Below are 26,117 nucleotides of genomic sequence, written 5' to 3' on the forward strand. Positions count from 1 at the left end.
AGGTTTGTGCTTTAGAACCCTCTGCTTTACGCACGTGAACAACGATCGCTAAAGGAGTAGTGCAGCAAAAAACCTCACGTACACAATCGTGCATCATCTAAACCGTCATCGATGCTTCTTTAGTTTCTCACTGGCCTTGATAGCCTAAATCTTCTATGAGAATGAATTCTCTAATCTTCATATACTTGCTTCTAATAAAATCGTGAGGCTCATTTCTATGTAATGAATTAGATTTTAAGCTTCGGGAGGCAGCGTCTGTGTTACGGACTAAGCCCAAGCTGTAGCAACAGATAAAATTTTCTACCTCTATATGATTCAGCTACACACTGAGATCTTATACATGTTTATAGATTGCAGTGATCACACTGTGTCCTTCATCACATCGGTAAGTCTAAAAAAACTGCATGCGGTTTGAGGCAAATGCTCACAAATACGTGATGTAAGACAAAAGCGTCCGTGGCTACATTAGCCTCATAGATCCAGTGCAAAACTATAAAAGCAAATGTCCAGATATGAAACGTCGTGTGCATTCGATTTTTCACCTAACCATTCCTTTAGATGTTAGTTCTTTACACTTTATAGTCTGAAGAACAACATGAAAGCAATAATGATCAATTCTACAGGTAAACTTCAAACCTCTGTTTTTTCCGTGAGGCATTAGTTAACGCGTTGACCTTCATTAAAACATTCAGAAACTCTTTCACTACAGACATCTTGTTTGCTCTAAAACACTGGAAATCATTGAACATATTTAAAGAAGTCTATCATGTTGCCAGAAGTCTATCATTTTACTTTTCTTTTCTTATATATTTTTTTAAAAATTTTTTTATGGCGCATCTTGATTACAGAACATATATAATCGGTCGATGGATTAAATGGACTTCAATGTGTTTCGAAATGCAGCGTATACATTTGAGATACGCTTTGTTGCGGTTATGTAGCATTAGCATCATTCGGTGTAGGCTGAAGTTTGGCCAGTTATCTGTTGTATATCAGAGTTTGTCTACGTGTCACAAATCGGCATCTACGTTTTAACGGGTTGACGAAACGGTACCATTTTTTCAGGACTATAAGTCACACACACCTCTTAATTTTTATCGTCTCAGGAAAAAGTCAGTTGCTTTTTGCTCTATGTCACTAAAACGAAGCTACTGTTTTGTACAATAGTTACTAGCGGAGGCTGCTGTACACTTAAAAGTTTCAGCTACAGGGTTATGTTTGTGAGAGCTGCTGAGAATTGAGGTCAATTCTTATATATTATTGAGCTATGATTGTATTAATGTATTGTAAAAATAATCCAACCGAATTAAAGGTAAATGTTTTAACGGCTACTGATATTTTTCTGATTAATATTCGGTTTAGCATTGAACAAGCAGGTATTGCATTCTAATGTTTGTTAAGACGTAGTACACAAACTGTCAGTGTGTGATGTGGAGAGCAGAAACTGAGGTTAGAAATAGTTGTGTTAGAAATAGTTAGAAAACAAACTGAGGTTAGAAATAGTTGTGAATTTAGAATGAACGGCCATCTAAAACCCAATCAACACGTTCTCATATGATATATATATATATATATATATATATATATATATATATATATATATATATATATTTTTTTTTTTTTTTAAATATCAGCATATATTAATAATTACACACACATGTACCTTCAAGTGTAAACAGAAGCTTTGCGTGATGACGTAGAACAATAATCATGCAGATAGCATGAGAACCTTGTCAGTAACAGATGGTGTGACTTTGTGGTATAAGGACAGAATGTGTCTTATAGTCCAAAAAATATGGTTGTCTCAGAAAAGTGCTCTTGTCAGGGTTAAAGAATATTTGTCCTTCATACTGCAGAAGAACTGAATCACCCACGGAGACCTTAGTAAGAGTAGCCGAGGATCAATAACCACTACTGTGACTGCGTTACCAGAGCGAACGTGTGTTATTTGTAGTTTTCTCCATGTGACTGATGCAAGATCGTGAAGCTGATTCGGCTTCACTCAGTAGCACTAACGGCAAACTGCAAAACACTTCTGCATTTTGCTCTACACTTCATTTCTAAACGTTTTTTTCTGCGAATTGTTTTAGGATGCTTCTCGTTCTCTCGTCACCGTTCGATGCCTAGAGCTAGATTTGCATTTGGTATGTTGGGTGAAAACACAATATCATGTCAATAGCATATATATCGGTAATAGCACACATGCTGAAAAGAATATATACACACTGTACATGTCCAGATGTGTCCAAGAGCTTATACTGACAGACTGCTTGTTCGACAGTCAACATGCACCCCGAGACAAGTTAAATCAGTCTCACTCTCTTATGATGGTCCTCTTAAATAAAATTAAATAAAAAGTTTTTAAAAAAAAAAAAAAATGATGAATGATATGCAGTCACCATGTTTCCACCATCCCCCTAGTAAGACTCTGATATGGTAACATTTTCCAGAATAACCATGTACACATTTGTAACAAAAATGAAAATTAAAAAAAAAAAAAAAAAAAAGCTTCAGGAAGACCAGTCTTCTCTCGTCGGCTTTCAAAATAACCTCAGTCCAAGTTCTTGTATCACAGATACGTTCTTCGTCTTTCCCTGGTCGGACCAGCCAGCGTCGTACTAATACTGCTTTGATCGGTGCTAATGTAGCATGCTCGTGTATATGTGATCAAATGCGTCGCATGTCTTTCATGCATCCTGAAATCCAACACACGCTCAGCCATGTGGAACGGGGGGCGAGCGAGCGCCTACTGTACATCGTGGAGCTGATAGTGATGCTACGAGGCTTCGAGGAAATCTAGCTCCGTACCAGACTCAACAAACTGTACAGTCTTGTTTACAGTCCTGTTTATCAAGAGTTCATAAACACTAGTAGCTCCCAGTTAATATTTTCGTTTCGTGTGCACGGATCTACGTGAGGTCATCCTATTTACATCTGAACTTGGTGGTGAATGATCCAGTGACGGATTTAAATCTATGATTTAAAGCTGTTTCGATGCAATACAATGAAAGGTGCCCGGTTTTGTACTGGAGTGGCCATATTGTAAATATTCATCTCCCATGAATTATCCCATGAAAGACAGTAATATATCAGATAATGTATTGCAATTCTAGCATCTAGATAACTGATGAAATCAACCACTTGTATTCCAGTACGATGTATGCTATAATTCTAAGGACAGAACGGACTCCGGTAAGTTATGTGCCACTGGAGCAGTGGTTCCAGAAGTGCTCGCTCAGATATGATTGCGATATTTTCTCTTTCTTTATTGGATATTATTTCATTTTCATACGAGCGTGAGCTTTTCACGAGCTCATATCATTGCTTTAACATTTGCCCTACGTATGTGTGTCGCTTGATGCTTCAGATCTCTTTAGGTAAAGCTCTGCGCTAAAGAAGCTGCTACGGTGAAAAACAACAAGCGACTGTTTTCTTCACAGGGCTCATATACTCCCGAGACATACGCTAGTTCTGATAAAAGGTCACTGAGATCAGACGAATCGCAAGTAGATACGGATTAGATATCTATATACACAGCAGCGCTAAGACGTTAGTCACCACACAGGAAAGCAGCAGGGAATGCTGGGTAAAGGGCATGGGAAGCTATGGGTTTACAGTGAATAGGTGTGGCTCTGTGTGTGTAAGTGTGTGTGTGTGTGTGTGTGTGTGTGTGTGTGTGTGTGTGTGTGTGTGTGTGTGTGTGTGTGTGGGGCCAAAGCACCTCACAGTAAGAGACAAGGACAAGTGCTGTGTCTTAAAAACCCATTACTGGGAAAGAGGGAAGAAAAGCAGGAACTCTGTTGACAAGCTTTGTGGAATGCCAAAAAGATCTGGACAGCTTCAGATGTCTCCCCTATAGCACATGGCAGCAGTTATACTGAGCAAAGGGAAGCAGCTTTTCTTTGGATGTTGGCTGGATGTTGAACGACAGAGCTTTCTCACAGAGTGGGAACTGCAGCAGACGCTCTCGCAGGTTCACGTTCTTGTTCTTGCTGGATTCTGTACTGGCATCCCTGGATCCCTGCTGATCCTGCTGAGGTTTGCCATATGTCTCCTCCGTCCTCTCGGCTTCTCCAGGCACCTTACGGGTTTCGACCCCGTCTGGTCTCAGGTCCACGCAATGATTTTTGGGTAGGAATCGTGGAGAAACGCAGGGAGCTGAAACGACACTGGTGTCGAGCAGCCTCGGCTTGGACGGGGTGTTGTTGTTGTCTTCTAGTGTATCGTTTGAGAGATCGCTCTGGCCCCAGCAACACTGCACGGGATCAAGTCTTGGTGGTGCTTGAAATCTGTCTAGCTTCTGAAGACTCTGAGACTTATGACTCTCATCTTCTGTTTTGTCTGTGGTGCTTCCTGTTTTTTGGGGTTCTTTAAATTGGTTTTTATCTGCAATCTCTGCTGCTGGTAAAGGTCCAGCTTTCTTCTGATGGTCCTTCTTTCTCTCATCTTCAGCACTGTCTGAAGATTTCCTTGCTTTGCTTGGGTCCTCAGCCTGAGTCTTTTCTGTCCTGGCCACTGGTGAACATCTGTCTATCTTCTGATGGTCATTCTGTGCTTCACTTTTTGCTTTATATGAGGCTTTTACTGATTTGCCCGGTTCCTCTGTGTCAGCGTCAGTGTGCGCTACTGACGGAGGTTCAGCAAGATTCAGGAGACTCTGGTTCTGTTCTTTATGTTTAGCTGTGTCTGATTCTTCGGTTTGATTTTTCTCCACAGTCCTGCCAGTTCCTGGAGGCCCAATTAGCTGTTTATGGTCCTTCTGTCTGTCATTAACAGCTGTGTCAGGGGCTTTTCCTTCTTTCCTGGTTTCCTTAGTGTGGTCCTTCTCAACATGGACTGTTTGTAGAGGTCCACTGGGTTTCTGAAGGCTTTGGTCCATCTGTGGCTTATCTTTAAACATATATGAGTGCTTCTCTATCTGGGATGCCGTCTCCTCGTTGTTTGTTGCTGTTTTGCTGGTGACATCCTCTTGACTCTTCTCTGTGACCGTCTCTGCCTCTAGTTTAAGCTCCTCGTCCTGTGCTTCACAAAGCTCATGTCCCTTGCTCTTTTCCTGTTCCCTCCCCCCAAGCTTCTCTGGGACACTTTGAGCTTTTGATAGTAAACAATGTCTGGGAGATGTGTCCAAAGGGGGTGCTGCTGGTGGTACCAAGCTCGCTTTGCTACACTGTGTAACAGGTTGATCTTCCTCCTCTTCTTCCTCTTCCTCCTCTTCTTCACAAATTTGATGCAAAGCTCTAAGACTTTTGACCACTGGAGGTGGGTCTGGAGGTACAGAGCGGAAACTGAGACCTAGGCATGAACTGGGACTGCCAAAGTCACCGAAGGATGTGTCCTGACGGCTGGGTTTGGGAGCCAGCAGGTCTCCAGACTCACACACTCCCCGTCGGGAGAAACCTGGAGACACAGAACCCAACTGGGTGACAGGAGCCAAAGAAGCGTCTCTGAGAACATCCGCCTGAGGGCTCCGGCCTTCCACCAGGTCTAGAGGCTCCGAAAAAGGCCTTCTGTTGAAGAAATAACACAGATATAATATGGCTGCACATCTCATCCCTCAAAAATAGGAACTGTGGAATAATTATACTTATGCAGGGCTGTAAAAGGAGTGCTTAGGAGTGGCAGCTTGGTGAAGGTAGGATTGGTTCGCTAACACCTTAACCACTGGGGTACCACATCTCACAATCTTAACTCCTCAAGTTATTAGAAACAAGCTTATTTTTCCCTCCGCTTACTTGTGGGAGAAGGCTGTGCATGGCCTTGAGAAAGCTCTGATGAACCATGACACTATCACCCACAGTTACCCGTATTACCCATATACACAGTTACCAGTCACCCGACAGAAACTTTACGACAATTCAGCCCTGGTTCACATGCATCCTAACTAATCCCTTTAACTATCCTAATTTTATCTCTTCAGGCAAGGGCTACTTCTTTGCCAATCTTTGAAATCTTCGAGTTTGAGGGAAATAAATAAATGTTGTATATTATAGTAACATATAATTGCATTTAATCTTGGATTATTTTGTGATGCAATATAATACAATATTATAACGTCCTTCACAATATTTATTGATCACACAAGCTTGCAGTGTGCAATAAGAAGATCTTGAACGATCCAAATGATTAAACTGAGTTCTGTGAGAATTTTAAGCAGTCTAAGTATTTCTGTGTGGGTTTTTATTATGCAGGACAGCCTTATGTATGTGTGATGGTATCTTTGTGACTCACTGTGTCTGTCTTTGTTCTGGATTGAGACCGTTCGACTCCGGTTTGTCCCGCAGGATGCGTTCTCCGAGCAGGTAATACGTGGCTGTGATGTGATTATAACGGTCAGCCTCCAAGGCTCTAACACACACACACACAAAGGAAATTACACACGTGTATCACAACCCCAGGACATTAGCAGGTGTGCAAAACACTACTTTTTTTAATCAAACATGAAAGAAATGCACTAAAATTTGATGGCATTAAAATTGAGTCAAAGATTCAAAGTGTGAGTCAAAGTGTGATTTAAAGTGACATACGGCTAAGTACGGTGACCCATACTCAGAATTCGTTCTCTGCATTTAACCCATCCAAAGTGCACACACACAGCAGTGAACACACACACACACACACACAGTGAACACACACCCGGAGCAGTGGGCAGCCATTTATGCTGCGGCGCCCGGGGAGCAGTTGGGGGGGTTCGGTGCCTTGCTCAAGGGCACCTCAGTCGTAGTATTGCCGGCCCGAGACTCGAACCCACAACCTTAGGGTTAGGAGTCAAACTCTCCAACCATTAGGCCACGACTTCCCCCAAAGAGACATTTTCTCAGTTATACACAGGGACAAACAATGACTGATTACAGACCAACTGATTAATAAGTGTAGGGACTAGTCATTTTTAGTCATTTTTAGTACTTTTAGTTCATTTTACATTTCGTTTAGCTTTCCTGACCCCGGGTTAAATCATAACGACTTGTATCTGATAGAAATAAAATGTCATGGTCTGATATAAAACTAAAATCTATAATCTATACAATATCTATAATAGAACTAACTGATCCAGAGCTAGACTTTTTCCAGTCAGCTCTAAATGAACAAGTTCTTTGTTTATTGTTTATTTACACACTTTAGTAAGAAAGACAAAACAAATAAAGGCCATAAAGAATAGTGAGTCATAATTTGAAGAAGAATTAATAAAACTGTTTAATCTACAGGATGTTTCTAATATATAATTTTGACTTCAGATGGCATTAGTCTTATGTTACTTCATAACTGACTCTACTCACTCCTGTATGGTGTCTCTGTCAGCGATGTTTCCGGAGCTCATGGCCTGCAGGATGAGCTCGTGCTCCTGAGGAGAGAGGCTGCAGTGAGGGGAAACGGGCGACGGAGACGCATCGACCCCCTGCAGCCAGGGGTGAGACTCGATCTCTAGCAGAGGGGCTCGTTTAGATGGATCTCGCTGCAGCATCCGTGAGATCAGACTAAAAGAGGCGGAAGAATAGAGTTATAAATACAGTCCTGGAGTGATTTATATGCTTATTACGAGGTTGTTATTGTTAATTTTTTCATTGTTATCATTTTATTATACAAGCGACATGTCTGACGGTTGCTTTAGCAACAGTGTGTTAGAGCGACAATGTCTGGGATTGATATGTTTTAGAAGGTTGGTCTGAGAAATGAAACAGACAGCAAGGGAAAGAGAGAGGGAGGAGAATGGAGGAAAAAAGAATTAGAAAGAAAGAAAGACAGAGTGATGGCAGAAGATTAGAAAATCGGTGAGGGGAAAAATAGAGGAAGACAAGCAGAAAAAAAAAAGAAAGAAAACAAGAAAATGTGTTGTTTCTGCTTACCGAAGCAGAACAAGTTAAAAAAAACATCACCATAAACAAGCCTCTCTCTCTCTCTCTCTCTCTCTGTCTGTCTCTGTCTGTCTATGTCTGTCTCTCTCTGACTCTTCCTTCCATCTTCTTTTCAGTTCATTTCTGTGTCTCTCAGTCTGACTCGTTTTTCACACTTTTCCCTCTCACCGGTCTGATGAATATTCATCGTTTCCTTGACAGGCGCTGATCTTTGCATATTCACATCTGGCTGTTAAAGTGAGTGAATGAAACAACGTGTTTATCTCATGTCTCATTAATATTCATGAGCACCTGCAGAGTGTGGTGATTGAATTGGAGGAAACATAAAAAATGAGGTCTGACTATACGAAAGTGTGTGTGTGTCTGTGTGTGAGCGTGTGTGTGAGCGTGTCTGTGTGTGTCAGTGTGTCTGTGTGTGTGTGTGTGCGTGCACGGACAGAATCGTTTGTCTTATTACAGTACTAACAGACCTAAAACCAAAATGAAATCAACACGGCCAGTAGAGGGAGCCACACCACAGAGTGTGTGCTTGTGTGTGTGTGTGTGTGTGTGTGTGTGTGTGTGTAAATGCTGCATAACCACTAGCTTTATTTAATCCCTTATATTATGTTTATGTTATCTAGCTAGCAGTATTCATTTAGCTAACATAATCCAGATACAGCCCCTAGTTGTATCTTTTGGAATAAAGTACACATACTAAATGATTCAAATGGATTTATTACCTTCTTGGTCTCTTGTACAGACAAATGATAGCAGCCTGATATTATGCCAATTTGGATTTAGTGCACAACATAAATCCTGTTCTATTTCTCTAACCTAATGTACTTAATAATAATAATAATAATCCAGAATCCATTAACCATTATCACAAGTATTCAATTCTTACACCTAGCTCCAGTAATTCACAGGTATTCACACCCTAGCAACGTTATCTATCATCTATTTAACCAGAAAACTTGAATGATTCAAATATGTTGGTCTTGCTTTACATATAGAGCAGCATTAATGGTCGAACATATTTGCTCTGAAAGCAAGTAGAGCGTTAAGTGAGAAAAAAAAACAGAAACACTTGAGCGCTCGAGCTCCCTGAGGAGAACATCGGTCTTACTTGCACGAGATATATTTTCCCCATTGAAGGACTTTTTGATTAGGGTAGATCATGGGACTTAGTCGCTATGTTTGGCTGTGCGGTTTATCCCAAACATCACACGACCGTGCCCAGCCTCAAACCCCGATTTCTACGCTACAATAAGATGATTCAGATCCATTCTGTACTTATAGAGCCGTGTTTGAGAGCGTTCTCTCCACAAGCAACCCTGCCATAATCACTCCAAGAGCAACACCCAATACAAGCTCTTTCACTGAGTTCATAGCTTTGGCAATTTGAGCCAAAGATAAAGTGGATTCAAATAAGAATGACCTTTTATTTGGGTATGTAACTGTTTCTAATTGATCTAAAGGAAGATTTTAGTTGAAAACATTAGCCAAGGGAATCAAGGCTTATATAGCTAAGAAGTAAGGGCAAAACTTATTGTCTCTATTTGAGCATTATGCAAAAAAAAAGGGTATTTAAAAATATACCAAATGATTACCGGATTCCTTTTTAGCTGCATTCGCACCATCAGACTTGAGCTACACCTCCTACCTGAGTGTGATGCTGGTGCAGAATGACACCAAACTGTGTGCTGAGAAAAAGAGCGATTCATTATCACGATGGCGCCTGTGAACCTGTCTGATGTTCTTTGTTCGTGTTTTTAAATAACAATGTTTCCTACAGTGTCAGGAAGCACATAAATGAGTCTGATACTACATACTGCGAGAACTCCACACAGATTAAGGGAGCGAGTTCTCACTTAGGAATGCAGATTGCACAATACGATCTTGTCTGACTTCTGAATATTAAGCGCAAGAGCTTAACTCGGTGGGAAAATGCCCTAAAGCTGAAAGGAGGATCTGCCTTGACATGCCAGCATCCTGATTCAAACCATATCATCTCTTGGCCCATGACTCAGAATTCCAAGAAGGTCTGGAACTTTTTTTTTTTGTTTTCAAGGAAGCTTTGTGCTCAACTGCTTCTAATAATCCTCCCTCTGTGCTTCTGTTTGGCTGATGCTCCATGATTGGCTGGTGGATGTGAAGAGCAGGAGTACGGCATGTTCAACTAGAGTCTGTCCTGCTGAAGCCTGATAAGTGAGTGTAAAGTTTAGTGTGAGGGTGAGAGGAACACACCATGTTCAGACCTGCTGCTCATCATTACAGACCTAGAAGTTTCGGTTAACTGCATTTCACACCGAAACTCCAGGGATCGATCCGATGTGAACGGAAAACAAATCGTTGAATGATATTGCAACCTAATTGTAAAGTAGAGCTAGTGCAGTTTCTTTCCCATTGCTCAAAAACGGGGCAGAGGGAGCAAATTGTCTGTGCTCTCTGCTTAGGACGGATGGCATATTCTCGCTCACACACAGTGACACACACCAATCGGTTCAGTATGTTCAGTATTTTTCCTCTAAAATACATTACGCTGCCCTGTGATGCAGCATGAGTTAAAAAAAACATGGTTGGTTGGCTTCATGTGTCTCTGTAACCTTCTTAGCTGATTGTTCACTTAGTAATGCAGTTAGTAGCTGTCACATGATAGGGGAGAGCAGGCATATATGTGTGTCTGTGTGTGTGTGTGTGTGTGTGAATTTGCTAGATATGATAAGATTATTTGACAAAGTTCGTTTAAGGAATCTGACATAAAAAAGAACCTAGTTGTAGCCAGACGGAGTTTTTTTCCGTGTTTAATAGATTTCTATAAAAGCGTATTTATAGAAACAAGTTCTCTGAAGAAAACAAAGATCCTTTCATTCCGTCACATATCTTTCAAAGTCTGTGGGCGATTATTGAGGGAGTAAATACTGCTGAGTAGGTTTGCTGTGTACGGTTCTGTGAGAGCGTGTGTATGTGCGTGTCTGGCGTATGTGGGATGGGACGTGCTCGGATAGGCGTAAAGTATCGGATGCAGACGGTGATTCGTTGGAAGTGAATTTTAAACGCATCAGAATGTGTTTTTTGTATTTGAATTAGACAGTGTGTTGTGTGAGTGAGTAGGTGTGAGAGGTGTTCTCACTCTTTACACTCCGCAGAGACGTGTTCCGGGACGGTGTAGCGGCAGTCCATGATCATGATCAAAGTCTCGCTGTCGTTGGCCTCCTGGAATGGCGGGCGTCCACACACCAGCATGTAGAGGATCACACCCAGAGACCAAATATCTGAGAAACACAAACACAACATGATCAGATGTGTACGTATAGAAATATAACCTATTAGACGATCGGTTATCTAAGGTCTTTTATGGTACGTCTACATGCGTCTGCTGCTCTGTGCTTCATTTATGAGGAGTAAGCTGGGACAAGGGGAACGACCCAGCTGTGAGCTTACATAACTCACACATACGCACGCACGCACGCACACACACGTGCACATAAAGACGTTCACATAAACTACACACAAAAGGGGTAGATCAGGTGGTGAAAGCTCTGGATATGTATTAATCTTGTAGCTTTGTCTAATAATTTCTTGATTGAACAGAAGCTCAGGGGTCAAGCCCCAGTTCTGCCAAGCTGCCCGTGTTGGGCCCTTGAGCGAGGCCCTTAACCCTCTCTGCTCAGGTGGTGCCGTATCATGGCTGACATGACATGGCATTCCACTGTACTCTAATGTATAAGTGACAAGTAAATGCTTCTATTACTATTATCTATTAGTAACACTAGAAAATATCCACAAAGGCACATGTGTGTGTCCTCTGAGCTAGACAGAATGATGAAGAAGTGAGAGATTGCTGCTTACTGAGAAAAGAAGGGGGAAAAAAACACAAATTGAACAGAGCATGCAATGCTAACGGATGGTGGAACTGCACCGCAAAGCTAAAAAGGAACTTATACATAAAATCAAAAAACTCTCACTGATGTACAAGAGATCAGAGGAGATCAGGACACCTGTAACTCTGACCGTAGTCACAAGATGCTAAGCCGATTAGCTCCGTATAGTGTACGGTGTGGTTAGATTACATGTACGCGGTAAAAAGAAGAAGAAAGGGAACAATGGCTGTATGTCAGAAGTATTTCATGCAAATAATGTGGTACACGTTGCTACAAGATCCTACTATAATATCACAAAAAGCTATCGAGGCACTTCTCACGACTCCTAGCCGTCTGAATGGGAACTGAATGGAGGAAGGAAGTAAAATCATCAGAGTAAAAAGAACATAAGTGAAGAACCAGTAGTGTCGGATTGGACCGAGGGAAATACTGCAGTCAGCCGGTCGGTTAACTGGATCTGAGAATGTTCTACATTATAACTACGTTGTGTCAAAATAGCTCCATGTGCCAAACTTTTAAATGGCATGAATTACTGCCTGTCACGCTCGCTAGTTGTGAATGCAAGTTTAGTCACAGCTTCTGCTAGAGGGCAAAAAATATGGGATTACATTCTTTCTCATGTTCTCCACACCCTTCCCCTTCCTTCACCGGCTTGCTTTTGGGTAAACGGAGAATCTTTCTAGAACATATGTCCTGATGGCGTATCACAATCAGAGAAATGTAAAACAAAATGTGTGTGTGTGTTTGTGTGTCTTTGCTAACCATTGTCCAAACAGTGCTGTCATCTGAGCTAACAATATCTCTGTTCTTCTCTACACTGAACATTCGGTTCCCACTGACACACACACACACACACACAGACACACACACACACACACACACACACAGACACAGGGTTCTGTGTACAGACATTATGTAACTTTTATTTAATGGGTCAGTGAAGCTTTGTCTTAGTATTGTTTACACATAACAGGGATGATCGTGAAACAGACAGACGCTAAAACACACTCATACACACACTTACTGTATAGCGTGATGAGTTTTATCCTTGTGCTGCTGCTTCGAAATCTATGTTTCTGCTTCCTGTTCAGATTTAGATGAGACACATTTACCAATATTCTTGTTATTATGTAATATCCTGTTAATCTTTCAATGTCTCTAATTCTGTCATTTCTCTCTCTCTCTCTCTCTCTCTCTCTCCCATCTGCCTTGTGTATAAAATATTGCATCTGATGTCAATTGCCTCACACTCTACTCTAGAAACACTCTAGATATTACATATATACATATACGTGTGTGTGTGTGTGTGTGTATGTATGTGTGTGTCAGTCTGTCTGTCTGTGTGACTGAACTGCAGCAAGTGTATTAAGGAGGTCAATGGATCACCTTACTGTGTCGGCCTGGGGCCCTGACTGACCTCATGAATATTCACACACACACACACACACACACACACACACACACACACCCACACACACACACACACACACACACACACACACACACACACACACACACACACACACACACACACACACACACACACACACACACACACACACACTCGATACAGGTAGAAAGAAGAGTGACCAGCATGTTCTAGCTCCAGGAAGAGAGCTCAACTTTTCCACAACCTGATACTGTGTTTAAACAGAACACACTCTCCATGTTCCTGTCTCCATCTGACCATCTAAGCATCTTTCAGATCTTTACTCAGTCTAAACAAAAGACAGGAACGAACAGAAAGACAAGGGCAAACACAATGAAAACACTTAATAGCAATACAAACACAGAGAAGGGTCAAATAAATATATTAAATAATACATTGGATTTGTGTTCCAACCATGAAAAAATGCTTTATCAATGAGACCTTACAGAGCATTAGAGCTGTTTATACTAATCCCTATGAGATTAGCTGATTAACGTCATACACGCAAGATGAAACTGAACCTACTGTAGCTGTTATGGGATTATTAATAGAGACTTTAAGGACCAATGATCAATTTGGAAACTCCAGCTGAGACGCTGAGATTTTGTGTGTCTGAGCCAAAAGAGCTGTGTTATGAACAATATTAGTGAATCAGAATTATTTTACTGAATGTTTAATAATCATTTTGTGTGGAATCAGCAATGGGAATGAAACTGAATTGGCTAATTGGCTCCATCTTTTCACCGAGACCAGGACAAGGTGAGATGATCCCTGCAACCACATTGCTCTGAGATCTGCTGTGTGTGCGTGTGTGTGTGTGTGTGTGTGTGTGTGAGAGAGAGAGTGAATGGCTGCCTTTTGGATGAGACTGACCCACTTTGTGTGGCTCTAATCCTGGCTCATGTGGTCGCTGTGACAATCGCAGTGAGCCGGAGAGATGATAAAAATATCCCATTACTAACTGCAGAAAGTGCACACACACTCACACACACACACACAGACACTCACACAGACACTCACACAGACACTCACACAGACACTCACACAGACACTCACACAGACACTCACACAGACACTCACACAGACACTCACACGCACACACTCACGCACATTCACACACACACACTCACTCACTCTCACACACACTCTCACACACACTCTCACACACACTCTCACACACTCTCACACACACTCTCACACACACTCTCTCTCACACACACACTCTCTCTCACACACACACTCTCTCTCACACACACACACTCTCTCTCACACACACACACTCTCTCTCACACACACACACTCTCTCACACACACACACTCTCTCACACACACACACACTCTCTCTCACACACACACACTCTCTCTCACACACACACACTCTCTCTCACACACACACACTCTCTCTCACACACACACACTCTCTCTCACACACACACACTCTCTCTCACACACACACACTCTCTCTCACACACACACACTCTCTCTCACACACACACACACTCTCTCTCACACACACACACACCCACACCTATAGAAGCCATGGAGAAGCAGCATAGGGAGCATATCACAGCACTAACGATCTCCACCGAGAGAAGAAATTCTCCCACATTAACACGCTCTTCGCATGGCCTCGTCTAGCTCGTAGATCTCCATCTTTTCACAGATGTGGATAAAAGATGTAGGATGCGAGGAGAGACAGGAGAGTAGAGGGAGAGATGGACGAAGCCGGAGATACAGAGATAGAAAAGATAAAACCTGGAGTGCTGGTGAGTCTAGAGGGGGAAGCACATTATATATATATATATATATATGTATTTATGTATTTTAGATGAAGAAATACACAAAGGTACACACAGTGGTACACTGCCAGTGGAGCCAAGTAGGCCAGAGAGTTACGCAAGTTCATACACACACACACACACACACACACACACACACACACACACACACACCAGGCCCACTGTTGGAGTAACTTGCACTTCAGCCCAAATTACATCCATAGCCAAGTGCGCCAGAGAGCCACATGTGCCGTCTCACACACAAACACAAACCCACACATGTCCTCTCACACCCCCACTTACAAACACCAACTTCAGTGCTCCTTTTGTCATCTCACAATCCTGCAAGTCCATTACTTTTATTTTAGTCCGTCCAAAAACATGGAGGAATTCTGACAGTTAGATACTAGTTTAGCTTGTTTCTTCTTCTCTTATATAAATGAGCTAAAAGGGGTTAAAAGTTGGAGTACAGATCAACTCAAGGGCAAGAGAAACAGCTTCCATATTTAACCACTATACAATCTTATGTACAGACACACACACACACACGCATGCATACACACTCACCCACAGCAGGGGCATCATACTCTTCTCCCAGCAGTATCTCCGGAGCTGAATAGGCCAGTGAGCCACAGCTGGTGACGAGCATGGTTCCGGGCTGGAAGTGGTTGCTGAAGCCAAAATCGGTGAGTTTGACAGTCCCTTGCTGGCGGAAGAACACGACGTTCTCGGGCTTCAGGTCTCGGTGTACTACGTGCAGTCGATGGCAGTACGCAATGGCTCGCACGATCTGAGCGAAGTGCACTTTGGCGGTGCGTTCGGCGACTCCACCTTCATGCCGCAGGATGTAGTCGTAGAGGTCTCCGCCGTCACCCAGCTCCAGGATGAGGTAGAGTTTGGTGTGCGTGTCGATCACCTCGTAGAGACGTACCACATTGGGGTGCTGTACCAGCTTCATGCAGCGCACTTCCTGCAGCAGGTGACCCATGGCCATGCCGTCCAGCTTGGTCTTATCGATGATTTTCACAGCTACCAGCTGCCCGGTGAAAACGTGGCGTGCAAGTTTCACAACAGCAAAGTGGCCTTTCCCTAGTGTACGATCCAACTCGTAGAGCCCGGCGATTTTGCCCTCGGAGCCGCTCTTTGTGGCGGCCATCTTGAATTGGAGGTGCGGGGCGGTGTGCAGTTACGGGGCGATCGTAGCGAATGCAGTTCTAGTGAGACATCACCTAGTGAAGATAACAGTGGTAAATACAACAATCCAGAAGATATTACAACAATACTATAAACATAACACTTATTATTAATAACTCAAAATTTATTCCAAGTAATCAACAACGGGGAATCTGGTATTTAAAGCCAGCACTGTATCCACACAAAGAAATGAAAAGAAAGGCTTACGATTATGCCACATGATCCAGTTCAAATCTAATCAGAACCACTGACGCAGTCATTTGGCTAATATTACTGAGAGACGCTACTGAAGAAATCTCCTTTGGCACTGTGCTCTTCTTTCTCACTCTTCTGTAACACTATATTTGGACAGTTTAGTTTATAGGTGGTGATGTTTAGGAGATAATCTGGAGACTACAGACTCGTTCTGTTTATATGTTGTTGACAATCAGATGCTGTATGATGCAGGAGTTTATAGATGTTACACTGGACAAGTAAACTGTTAACTGTTTCCAAGTGAATCACATCAAATCACATTGAGTTATGTTTAAACAGATCTGAGTCCGTGTGTGTGTGTGTGTGTGTGTGTGTGTGTGTGTGTGTGTGTGTGTGTGTGTATGTGTGTGTGTGTGTAGGCTCTGTACAGTTCTCTATTCTATACTATGGTCTTATTGCCTTAATAATCCAGCTTTCACTGTAAACTTCTTTCTTTCTTTCTTTCTTTCTTCCTTCCTTCCTTCCTTCCTTCATTCCTTCCCTCCCCCTCCCTGTTTTATTTTGTTTTAGACAAAAATCGAATATGCTGTTAAACAATTTTTTTCTTTCTTTTTCTTTCTTTCTTTCTTTCTTTCTTTCTTTCTTCCTTTCTTTTTTCCGTTCGTTCGTTCATTCTTTCGTTCATTTGTTCTTACATACTCCCTTCCTGTTTTACTACGTATTCGACAAAAGATCTTTCTTTCTTTCCTTCTTTCCCCCCTCCCTGTTTTATTTTGTATTACCGGTAGACAAAAATCGAATATGCTGTTAAATAATTTTCCTTTCTTCCTTTCATTCATTCTTTCGTTCATTCGTTCTTCCATACTCCCTTACTGTTTTACTATGTATTCAACAAAAAATCTCTTTCTTTCTTTCTTTCTTTTCTGTCTGTCTGTCTGTCTGTCTGTCTGTCTGTCTGTCTGTCTGTCTGTCTGTCTGTCTGTCTGTCTGTCTGTCTGTCTGTCTGTCTGTCTGTCTGTCTGTCTGTCTGTCTGTCTGTCTGTCTGTCTGTCTTGTTTACTAGTAAAATAAATCCAGGAACACGTATCAGTGAATTAAGAAATGCTTTATTTCTATTTCATTTGCTAGAAATCATAAAGCTCTGAATATTGATTATTTAAGTACTCAGAAGATATATTTGTTTTAGAACTGATACTAGCACTCTATCTAATTCCTTTATCTGCAGGCTTAACAGTTTTACCGTCCGAGTGCATTTGCCTTTCACCGCACATCCATAGTCCCATTGAGTGTGTTATTAATGTTAATAGCAGCAAGTTAAGTAGTCCTTAAATACCTACATTTAGTGTTAGTAGGTCACTACCGCCGCTATTCTACAAAGCAGACAGGGATGGGTGTGTTTAAAATTAGGAGCAAAATATTTCGAGAGGTTTATAATGGCCAATTGTTCCTGTGCAGACTTTTTTCCTGTGACGTCGTGAGCTGTGTTAATGTTAATATTTTAATTTGAGGTGTTAATATTCTAACAGGTAGCGGATGAATATAGCGTGCCATTTAAGACACAGCAAAGTATACGCTCTATTGTCTGAAGTTAAGCTGTGCCTTTTGATTTGCATTGTATAGTTTATGAATGTGTTTAAATGGCAAACGAATCTTCGTGTTGTGTTCGCTACTTAGCAACGTTTTGTCCTCTTACCACGAGGCTGTTTGTCTGGTAAAGTAACAATAGTAAGTAAAGTGTACGTTAAATATGCTTTCTATTTTTGATCTCAGTGCCTAAAAAAATATGTGTGTGTGTGTGTGCGTGTTCACAGGTGGGGTATGAGACATTAACATTATCGTTCTGCTTTAGATTTACACCTTAGTCACTCTGTGTGAAACTGGAATACACCCTGTATGAGGTGCAGTGGCATAAAAGGGTAAGTTAGAAAATCAAGTCTTTTTTGTAATTATTTTTATAAGTAGTCTTATGACAGAACCAGGTATGAATAACATATCTCTTATCTGTGTGTGTGTGTGTGTGTGTGTGTGCATGTGTGTGTGTGTGCGTGCATGTGTGTGTGTGCGCGCATGTGTGTGTGTGTGTGCGTGTGTGTGTGTGCATGTGTGCGCGTGTGTTGGTTTTGTAAGTATTCAAACAGGCCTGAGTGTGTTACACTTGAAAGCATGTGCGTGCTATTCTTTGTGCAAGTGTGTATGTGTGTTAAACTGGTTTTGTGAAGTTCTTCTCTTTAGATTAAAGCTCACATTTCCTTCATCTGTTAAAATGCTTTTAATAACTTATATTTGCGTATTAAATGAAGAATGAGTCAGCAGACATGTGACACAGAGCTCAGGCATGCAAACATCACAAAATCCATATGAGGCACAGCAACAAACCTTCATTCCTTCTAGTGGCCCGTCACTGAAGTATGTGGGTGGAAAAGTGAGAGGTGTGACTCAAAGACTTCTAACAAGTGCTACATTAGTACAGACACGCGAAAGTATGTGAGTGTGTGTGTGTGTGTGTGTGTGTGTGTGAGTATGCTGTGTGGTTGCACACACTGATTACGATATATGTGTTTGTGCTCGTGTGTGTGTGTTTGGTGTATGTTGTGTATTTGTGTGAGTGTGTTTTTTTTTGGTTGTGATGTGTTTGTAAGTGAGTGAGTGTGTTGTGTGGTTGCATTGTGTTCGTGTTCAAGTGTATGTGTGTGTTTGGTGTGTGTATGTTGTGTATTTGTGTGTGTGTAAGTGAGTGTGTTTTCTGTTTGTGTTGTGTTTATGTTGTATTTACTTTTTATCTGTGTGTGGTTGTGAGTGTGTGCTGTCTGTTAGTGTAAGTGTGTGTGTATGTGCGTGTGTGTGTGCGCCTGTGTCACTCTTTCACTCTTTAATTGTAACTGTATTTTAATAATATTTACATACACAAAAGCAAAAATCAGCATTTGAATGCTGCAGGTCCCACATTGTGACGAGTTACACAACTGATAAATACACATCATTTAAAGTGCACATTTAATTGTTCATTAAACAGAACAAAATATCCACAAATAAAAAAAAAATCATAAAAGTGATATTACATGTAAGTAATTCCACATAAAAGTGTCAAGTCAAATAGAGTAATATGATATAAAAATGGTATAAAAGATGGAAATTGAATTACGAACATAACCACTTGGGATTTGATGTCAGCTGTCAAAATGAGGCTCAGACAATAAACCAAACTGTAACGTGGAAATATAAAGTGTGAAATATTCAGATTAACAGGACGGGGAAGATAAAAAAAGGAAAAGAAAGGAAAGGAACAGAGATGTTCTGTGTTTCTGTGCATATTGGTGACAGAGTCATATGACAAGAGCGCAAACCAGATGGTGAAGATCAATATGTGTAACAAGATATCATAATTAGTGTGTGTGTGTGTGTGTGTGTGTGTGTATGTGGGGTAATGGAGGGTGCGGAATAGTTAATGAGTTGTATCCAGTGTAGAGAGCGACTGATGCCATGTTGGAGTGATGCACTTGATCTCTACAGGGACCACACACACACGCACGTACACACGCACACACACACACAGACAGACAGACAGACAGACACACACACACTCTTTCTGTGTGTGTCTGTGTGTGTGTGCACGCATGTGTCTGTGCATGTGTGTGTATCTGTGTGTGTGTGTGTGTGTGTGAGAGAGAGAGCGAGAGAGTGATACAGACTTCCTTCATGCCTGCATAGATGTGTATGCATGTGAACATGTGTGTGTGTGTTTGTGTGTGAGCATGTGTGTGTGCGCGTGTGTGTCCGGAGGAAGCATAAGGCTTTCCCTTCTATAGTGTCTGACAGTCAGACTATTTCCTACTTGGAGCTTGCACTGCATCCTACTGATAACACACACACACACACACACACACACACACACACACAGGCACACACAGGCACACACAGGCATACACACAGCATGCACAGAATATCACACAAAGTAACCCACAAATACAAACCTCCTGAACCCATTCTGAGGTTCTCCCTCATGAGCTCAGTGCTACACAGCACATTACAAGCAGAATACAACATGGCCACTCTGCAGCAGCTACTTTACACACACACACACACACACACACACACACACACAAATAATGCATTGCACAACGCTGTACGAGTGGTTGAATATACATATAACCCACAAAGATGTGTATGCACACTATAACCACAATAACCCAAATACACAAAAATAAAAAAGGACACACAACCTGATGGGGGACTCGGTGTGACAAGTAGCATCAGGGGAAAAGTGTGAGATGATGACTCATACTGTCTTACTCACTGAGAGAGAGAGAGAGAGAGAGAGAGAGAGAGAGAGAGAGAGAGAGAGAGGAGGGGGGATTAGAGTAAAGAGGAGAGGAAAGGAGTGGGGTTTCCTCTGTAGGTATGATCTCATCCTCAGTGTTCCCATCATGAAGTATTGATGATGTTGAGGTCAGTGTGGTGATGGGGGGAGATAACAGCAGTGTGCACAGTACATTAACACACACGGACACACACAAACACACCAAACCATTTCCACTTCCAAAGAGTTTATGAGTTTACTGTGTAAACAGATAGAAAGACTGATTAATAAATGAAATAAACTGCTACGGTTCTACATCATCATGGTACGATCGTGGCTTTGTTGAGATTATGAGAGCTTTTAAGTAAACCCAAAGATGGAGTGAGTTTCTCTGTTCATGTTGCACCTTAAAGATGTTCTGTATTTACTTTAGTTCTGTCACTTTCTACAAAACATGTTTGTAATAATAATAATAATAATAATAATAATAATAATAATATAATAATATATTAGCACAAACCAGTTTTGTTCATTTAAAATGATGACCAGAACTCTCGGCTGTTTTGTTCAGTTCATCCGAAGGCGAATGAGAAGTGTGTGAGTTCACCATAAAATATATGATCCAGCTGTTGCATTATAAAGTAAGAATTGTTTCCTGAAAGCACGTTTTCTTTCTCTTTGTACTCATCTTATCTGGGAGAGAAAATGCTCAGTGTGAGCCACAAACCTACTGATCCTTCTTTCAATAAACAAATAAAAGGGTCCTAAAAAAAAAATAAATGAGCATATATGTAAATTTATTCTGGCTACAAAGAGAGAATATGTTCAGTATAAAACAGCTGGTTAACTGAAGTGGAAAAAAAAAAACCCAATTTACAAACTAACATAATATTTATTGAGAAAAAAAAAACATGGCTATCATCAGCAAACCTTCAAATCAATAGAACTGCAATATACACATAAAATAGCTCACCATAGTGCTTACACTAGGTGTGGCTGCTGGAAACATCTGGAATCTGGAGTATGTTTAGATTACACCAGTAACCTCCTGCTCGCTTTACAGCAGGAAACGAGTGCCCCATAATGGCAGCCATGTTACCAGAGATGGGGGACTCGACTTGACTCGAGTCAGACTTAAGTCGCAAATTTGAGACTTGCTTGACAAATATTAAAAAAATACTCGACTTGACATTGACTTGACATTCATGAGTTGAGACTTGACTTGGACTTGAGTTAAATGATTCAGAGATGGGGGATTCGACTTGACTCGCGTCAGACTTAAGTCGCAAATTTGAGACTTGAGACTTGCTTGACAAATATTAAAAAAAAGACTCGACTTGACTTTGACTTGACATTCTTGAGTTGAGACTTACTTGTGACTTGCACATGTGTGACTTACTCCCACCTCTGCATGTTACACAGAACATCGACTCTCCAGGTGTCTCATTTATTTCTACGCATAATTTATTTGTCCAAAGTTTATCTTTTAATTTCCCCTTCATCGTGATTCGTTATATATACATACTGAATATTTCTGTTTAGAGAAACTCATCACAAACTTTTTCTTTTTCAGTAGGTTTATAAGATATGCCACTTAAACTGAAAACGTGGCACATGGCCTACCTCTGAAACGGTGTCCTACTTCTTATTCCCTAACAACCTAAGTGCATTTTGCGTATTTTGTACCACCTAGGTTAAATCACTTGGTTGCTAATGGTAAGCAGTGCATTGAGGACTTTTATGAGCATCCTAGTCTGTATATCGGTATCTAAATTGATGCATTCAGAATCCTGTCAACAATGTTTCTGTTATTCACTTCCTTTTTTTCTTCTCTCTCTCGCTGTGATATTTTAGTCTCTCAGCATCTCGAGTGCTGTGTGATGAAATTGCAGTGAGAGCTTTTCTCACACACACACACACACACACACACACTGCAGCATGCTGCTCTCAGCATCTCAAAGGGATGTGTGTCAGGACGTTGTGTCCATACTGCACAACCTCTCTCTCTCACACTCACACACACACACACACTACCTGACTGATGCTGTTAGAAACACACACACAGAGCTGCTGAGTGTGGGAAATGGCGCTCAGATGCAGCAACAGCATACAATGCTACGTCTGTCTCTCTCTGTTTCAAGTCTTCAGCCTACAACTTAACAACTATTTCTAAAGATGTACTTTCAACCATCTCTACCGTTCTTACAGCCATCCCTACTTCCATTTTTATAACCATCCCTCCCACTGTGCCTACAACTGTACAACCTTCCCTACAGTCATCCCTACTGTCACTACACATATACTACATGTGAGCATGTGTGTGTATACACATATAAACACAACCATGCATACAACCATCTCTACTGCTGCGCCTGACTCAAAGCATCACTACAGCTATTACTACAACTATACCTACAGACATCGCTACAACTATACCTACAGACATCGCTACAACTATACCTACAGACATCGCTACAACTATACCTACAGACATCGCTACAACTATACCTACAGACATCGCTACAACAATACCTACAGACATCGCTACAACTATACCTACAGACATCGCTACAACTATACCTACAGACATCGCTACAACTATACCTACAGACATCGCTACAACTATACCTACAGACATCGCTACAACTATACCTACAGACATCGCTACAACTATACCTACAGACATCACTACAACTATACCTACAGACATCACTACAACTATACCTACAGACATCGCTACAACTATACCTACAGACATCACTACAAGCATCACTACAGCTGTCACTAGAAACATCACTACTCATGTCACTACAACTGTCACTACAACTATACCTACAGACATCACTACAACTATACCTACAGACATCACTACATCCATCACTACAGCTGTCACTACAACTATACCTACAGACATCACTACAACTATACCTACAGACATCACTACATCCATCACTACAGCTATACCTACAGACATCACTACAACTATACCTACAGACATTGCTACAACCACCACAACCATCACTACAGCTGTCACTACAAGCATCACTACGGCTGTCACTACAAGCATCACTACAGCTGTCACTACAAGCATCACTACAGCTGTCACTACAAGCATCACTACAGCTGTCACTACAAGCATCACTACAGCTGTCTCTACAACCATCACTACAGCTGTCTCTACAACCATCACTACAGCTGTCTCTACAACCATCACTACAGCTGTCACTACAACCATCACTACAGCTGTCACTACAACCATCACTAACTACAGCTGTGCCTACCCCCTCATCTGCAGCTGTCCCTACATCCATCCATACAGTTCTCCCTACTGTACTGTACATTCATACCTAAAGTCTTCCCTAAAGATGTGCCTACAACCATCCCTTCATATTCTGGATTAGCAGAGATTATGTGAGGAGCACAAACAAGATACTGTAGCTTCGAACCCAAACGAAACACAGTAGTAGTGATCAGTTTTGAATTATAGATGTTGTGGAAGTCAGTAAAAGTGAGTTTCACACTGTAGGCATTAATTTAATCCTTGGACATTAGTGTAAACTAACGCTTCTAATGACGCACAAGCAGCTATACTGTTTCATTAACAGATTACTTGACACATTCACTGACATAGGTACATAAATATTTATTTTATACTGTAAGGTGATAATTGAGATCTACAATTTAAGACGGTAACTTTTGAGAGTTAATCCAACACTATATAATTACACAAATTTAAATTAATAAATTAATTCAAAAATTAAATTAAAACAGTTTCACTGTAGGATTTCAGTATTTTGATTTGAAAGGTGCAATAGGTGAGATTTTGGCCATGGGGTCTAGCTGTTAAATGGTAGACTTGAACGTTGTCTGAAGGATTTATGATTCTTTACTCATTGATCCTGTCCTCATTTCACCCCATATACGCAAAGCTCTGGCCCAAAAACTTGCGTGCTAGACCAGACTTTCAACTAGACTTGCATGCTAACCATCAGCAAGGACTGTCATGACATCACATTTAAGTGCATATTTAACTGCTTGAAAGCCAAGTTGCAGCTCTGTAAACGTTTCCCCATAATAATTTCTCGGGATTTTTAGGGATGTTGGGGGCGTGACTATAAAATGATTGACAAAAGGCTGATTCAAATACAAACAAACATCTCAGCACAGATGAAAAGATGAGATTTTTTTCCAGCTATACAGTACACGTGTTCTGAGACAAAACCCTACAATAATTTATATTCTATACAACACACACATACACACACATACACACAAACACACACACATATATATATATACACACATACACACACATATACACACACACATATACACACACACATACATATACACACAAATACATACATACAGTACACACACACACACATATACACATATATATACACACATACACACACATATACACACACACATACATATACACACACATACATACACACACATATACATATACACACAAATACATACATACAGTATACACACACACACACACACACATACACATATACACACACACACATATATACACATACATACATATACATATACACATACATACACACAAACACACACACACACACACACACACACACACATATACACACATATACACACACACATCTACACTTTCTCACAACAGCACAGCACTGAGTGTCCAAACTGCGCACATCCACATTGGACAGGACAGAGCAGAGACTCAAAGCAGCTACACGGCCATATTGAACACAATATTCACGTGTTTTACACGCAGAATAACAGAATAACGGATTTATAAACACAAACCGAGAGTGTGTGTGCGCGCGCGCGCCTGTTTAATAACTTACCTCAGCGACACTAAGGCTGTTTATCTGTTTATCTCTTCATCCGCCTCCTTCTCTTCTGTTCAAAAGGTTCTTTAACCGATCGATTTATCCGTTCTCCTTATTCTGGCCACCGAATCCGCCGAGACTATCTCGGTCCGGCTGCAGCAGAATGAGAGAGATGTTGACTGAGATGTTGTTGAGCTCGTCACTGTCTCTGCAGTGCTCGAGCGCTCACCTCGGGCTCGAGCGCACAAGCGCGCCTGCTCTTACGTCAATGCATTCCAGCTCAGCCGCGCGAGCGCTCCTCAACAGTATGAGAAGCCAAAAGAGTCAAAAATGTCTAGACGCCCAAAATAATCCGTCACCTAATAATAATCAGGGCCAAAAGTACGTGGACACCTGATCATCACACCCATATGTGCTTGTTGAACACCCCCATTCCATATTTAGCTCTCATTTGCTGTTGTAATAAACTCTAATATTGTCTACTAGATTGTGTAGCATTGCTGTATGGAACTGCTACATTTAGCAACAAGAGGATTAGTCAGGAACTAATCAACAAGGAAGGACGCCTTCCTTCCTTCCTTACATCCATCTATCCATGCATTTTCACTAGCACGTATCCTACGTAGAGTTGGGCCTATCCTAGGGGACATGGCGCACAAGGCAGGAGACACCTTGGACA

The 26,117-nt window shown here is 41.3% G+C and overlaps 1 protein-coding gene across 1 annotated transcript; it reads right to left on the bottom strand.

Annotated features, from left to right (window-relative positions):
* Nucleotides 1-1,647: 1,647 nt before the first annotated feature.
* On the bottom strand, nt 1,648-25,694 carry snrkb (SNF related kinase b). Its single transcript, XM_060885612.1, has 6 exons — nt 25,454-25,694; nt 15,491-16,152; nt 10,966-11,107; nt 7,275-7,472; nt 6,229-6,345; nt 1,648-5,507 (listed from the first exon to the last, which is right to left on the bottom strand). The coding sequence occupies exons 2-6, from the start codon at nt 16,077-16,079 to the stop codon at nt 3,854-3,856; spliced, it is 2,700 nt and encodes an 899-aa protein (XP_060741595.1). The 5' UTR covers nt 16,080-16,152; nt 25,454-25,694; the 3' UTR covers nt 1,648-3,853.
* Nucleotides 25,695-26,117: the final 423 nt, after the last annotated feature.

The sequence above is a fragment of the Tachysurus vachellii genome, chromosome 13 (assembly GCF_030014155.1).
Source record: "Tachysurus vachellii isolate PV-2020 chromosome 13, HZAU_Pvac_v1, whole genome shotgun sequence".
In the NCBI taxonomy this organism is placed as follows: domain Eukaryota; kingdom Metazoa; phylum Chordata; class Actinopteri; order Siluriformes; family Bagridae; genus Tachysurus; species Tachysurus vachellii.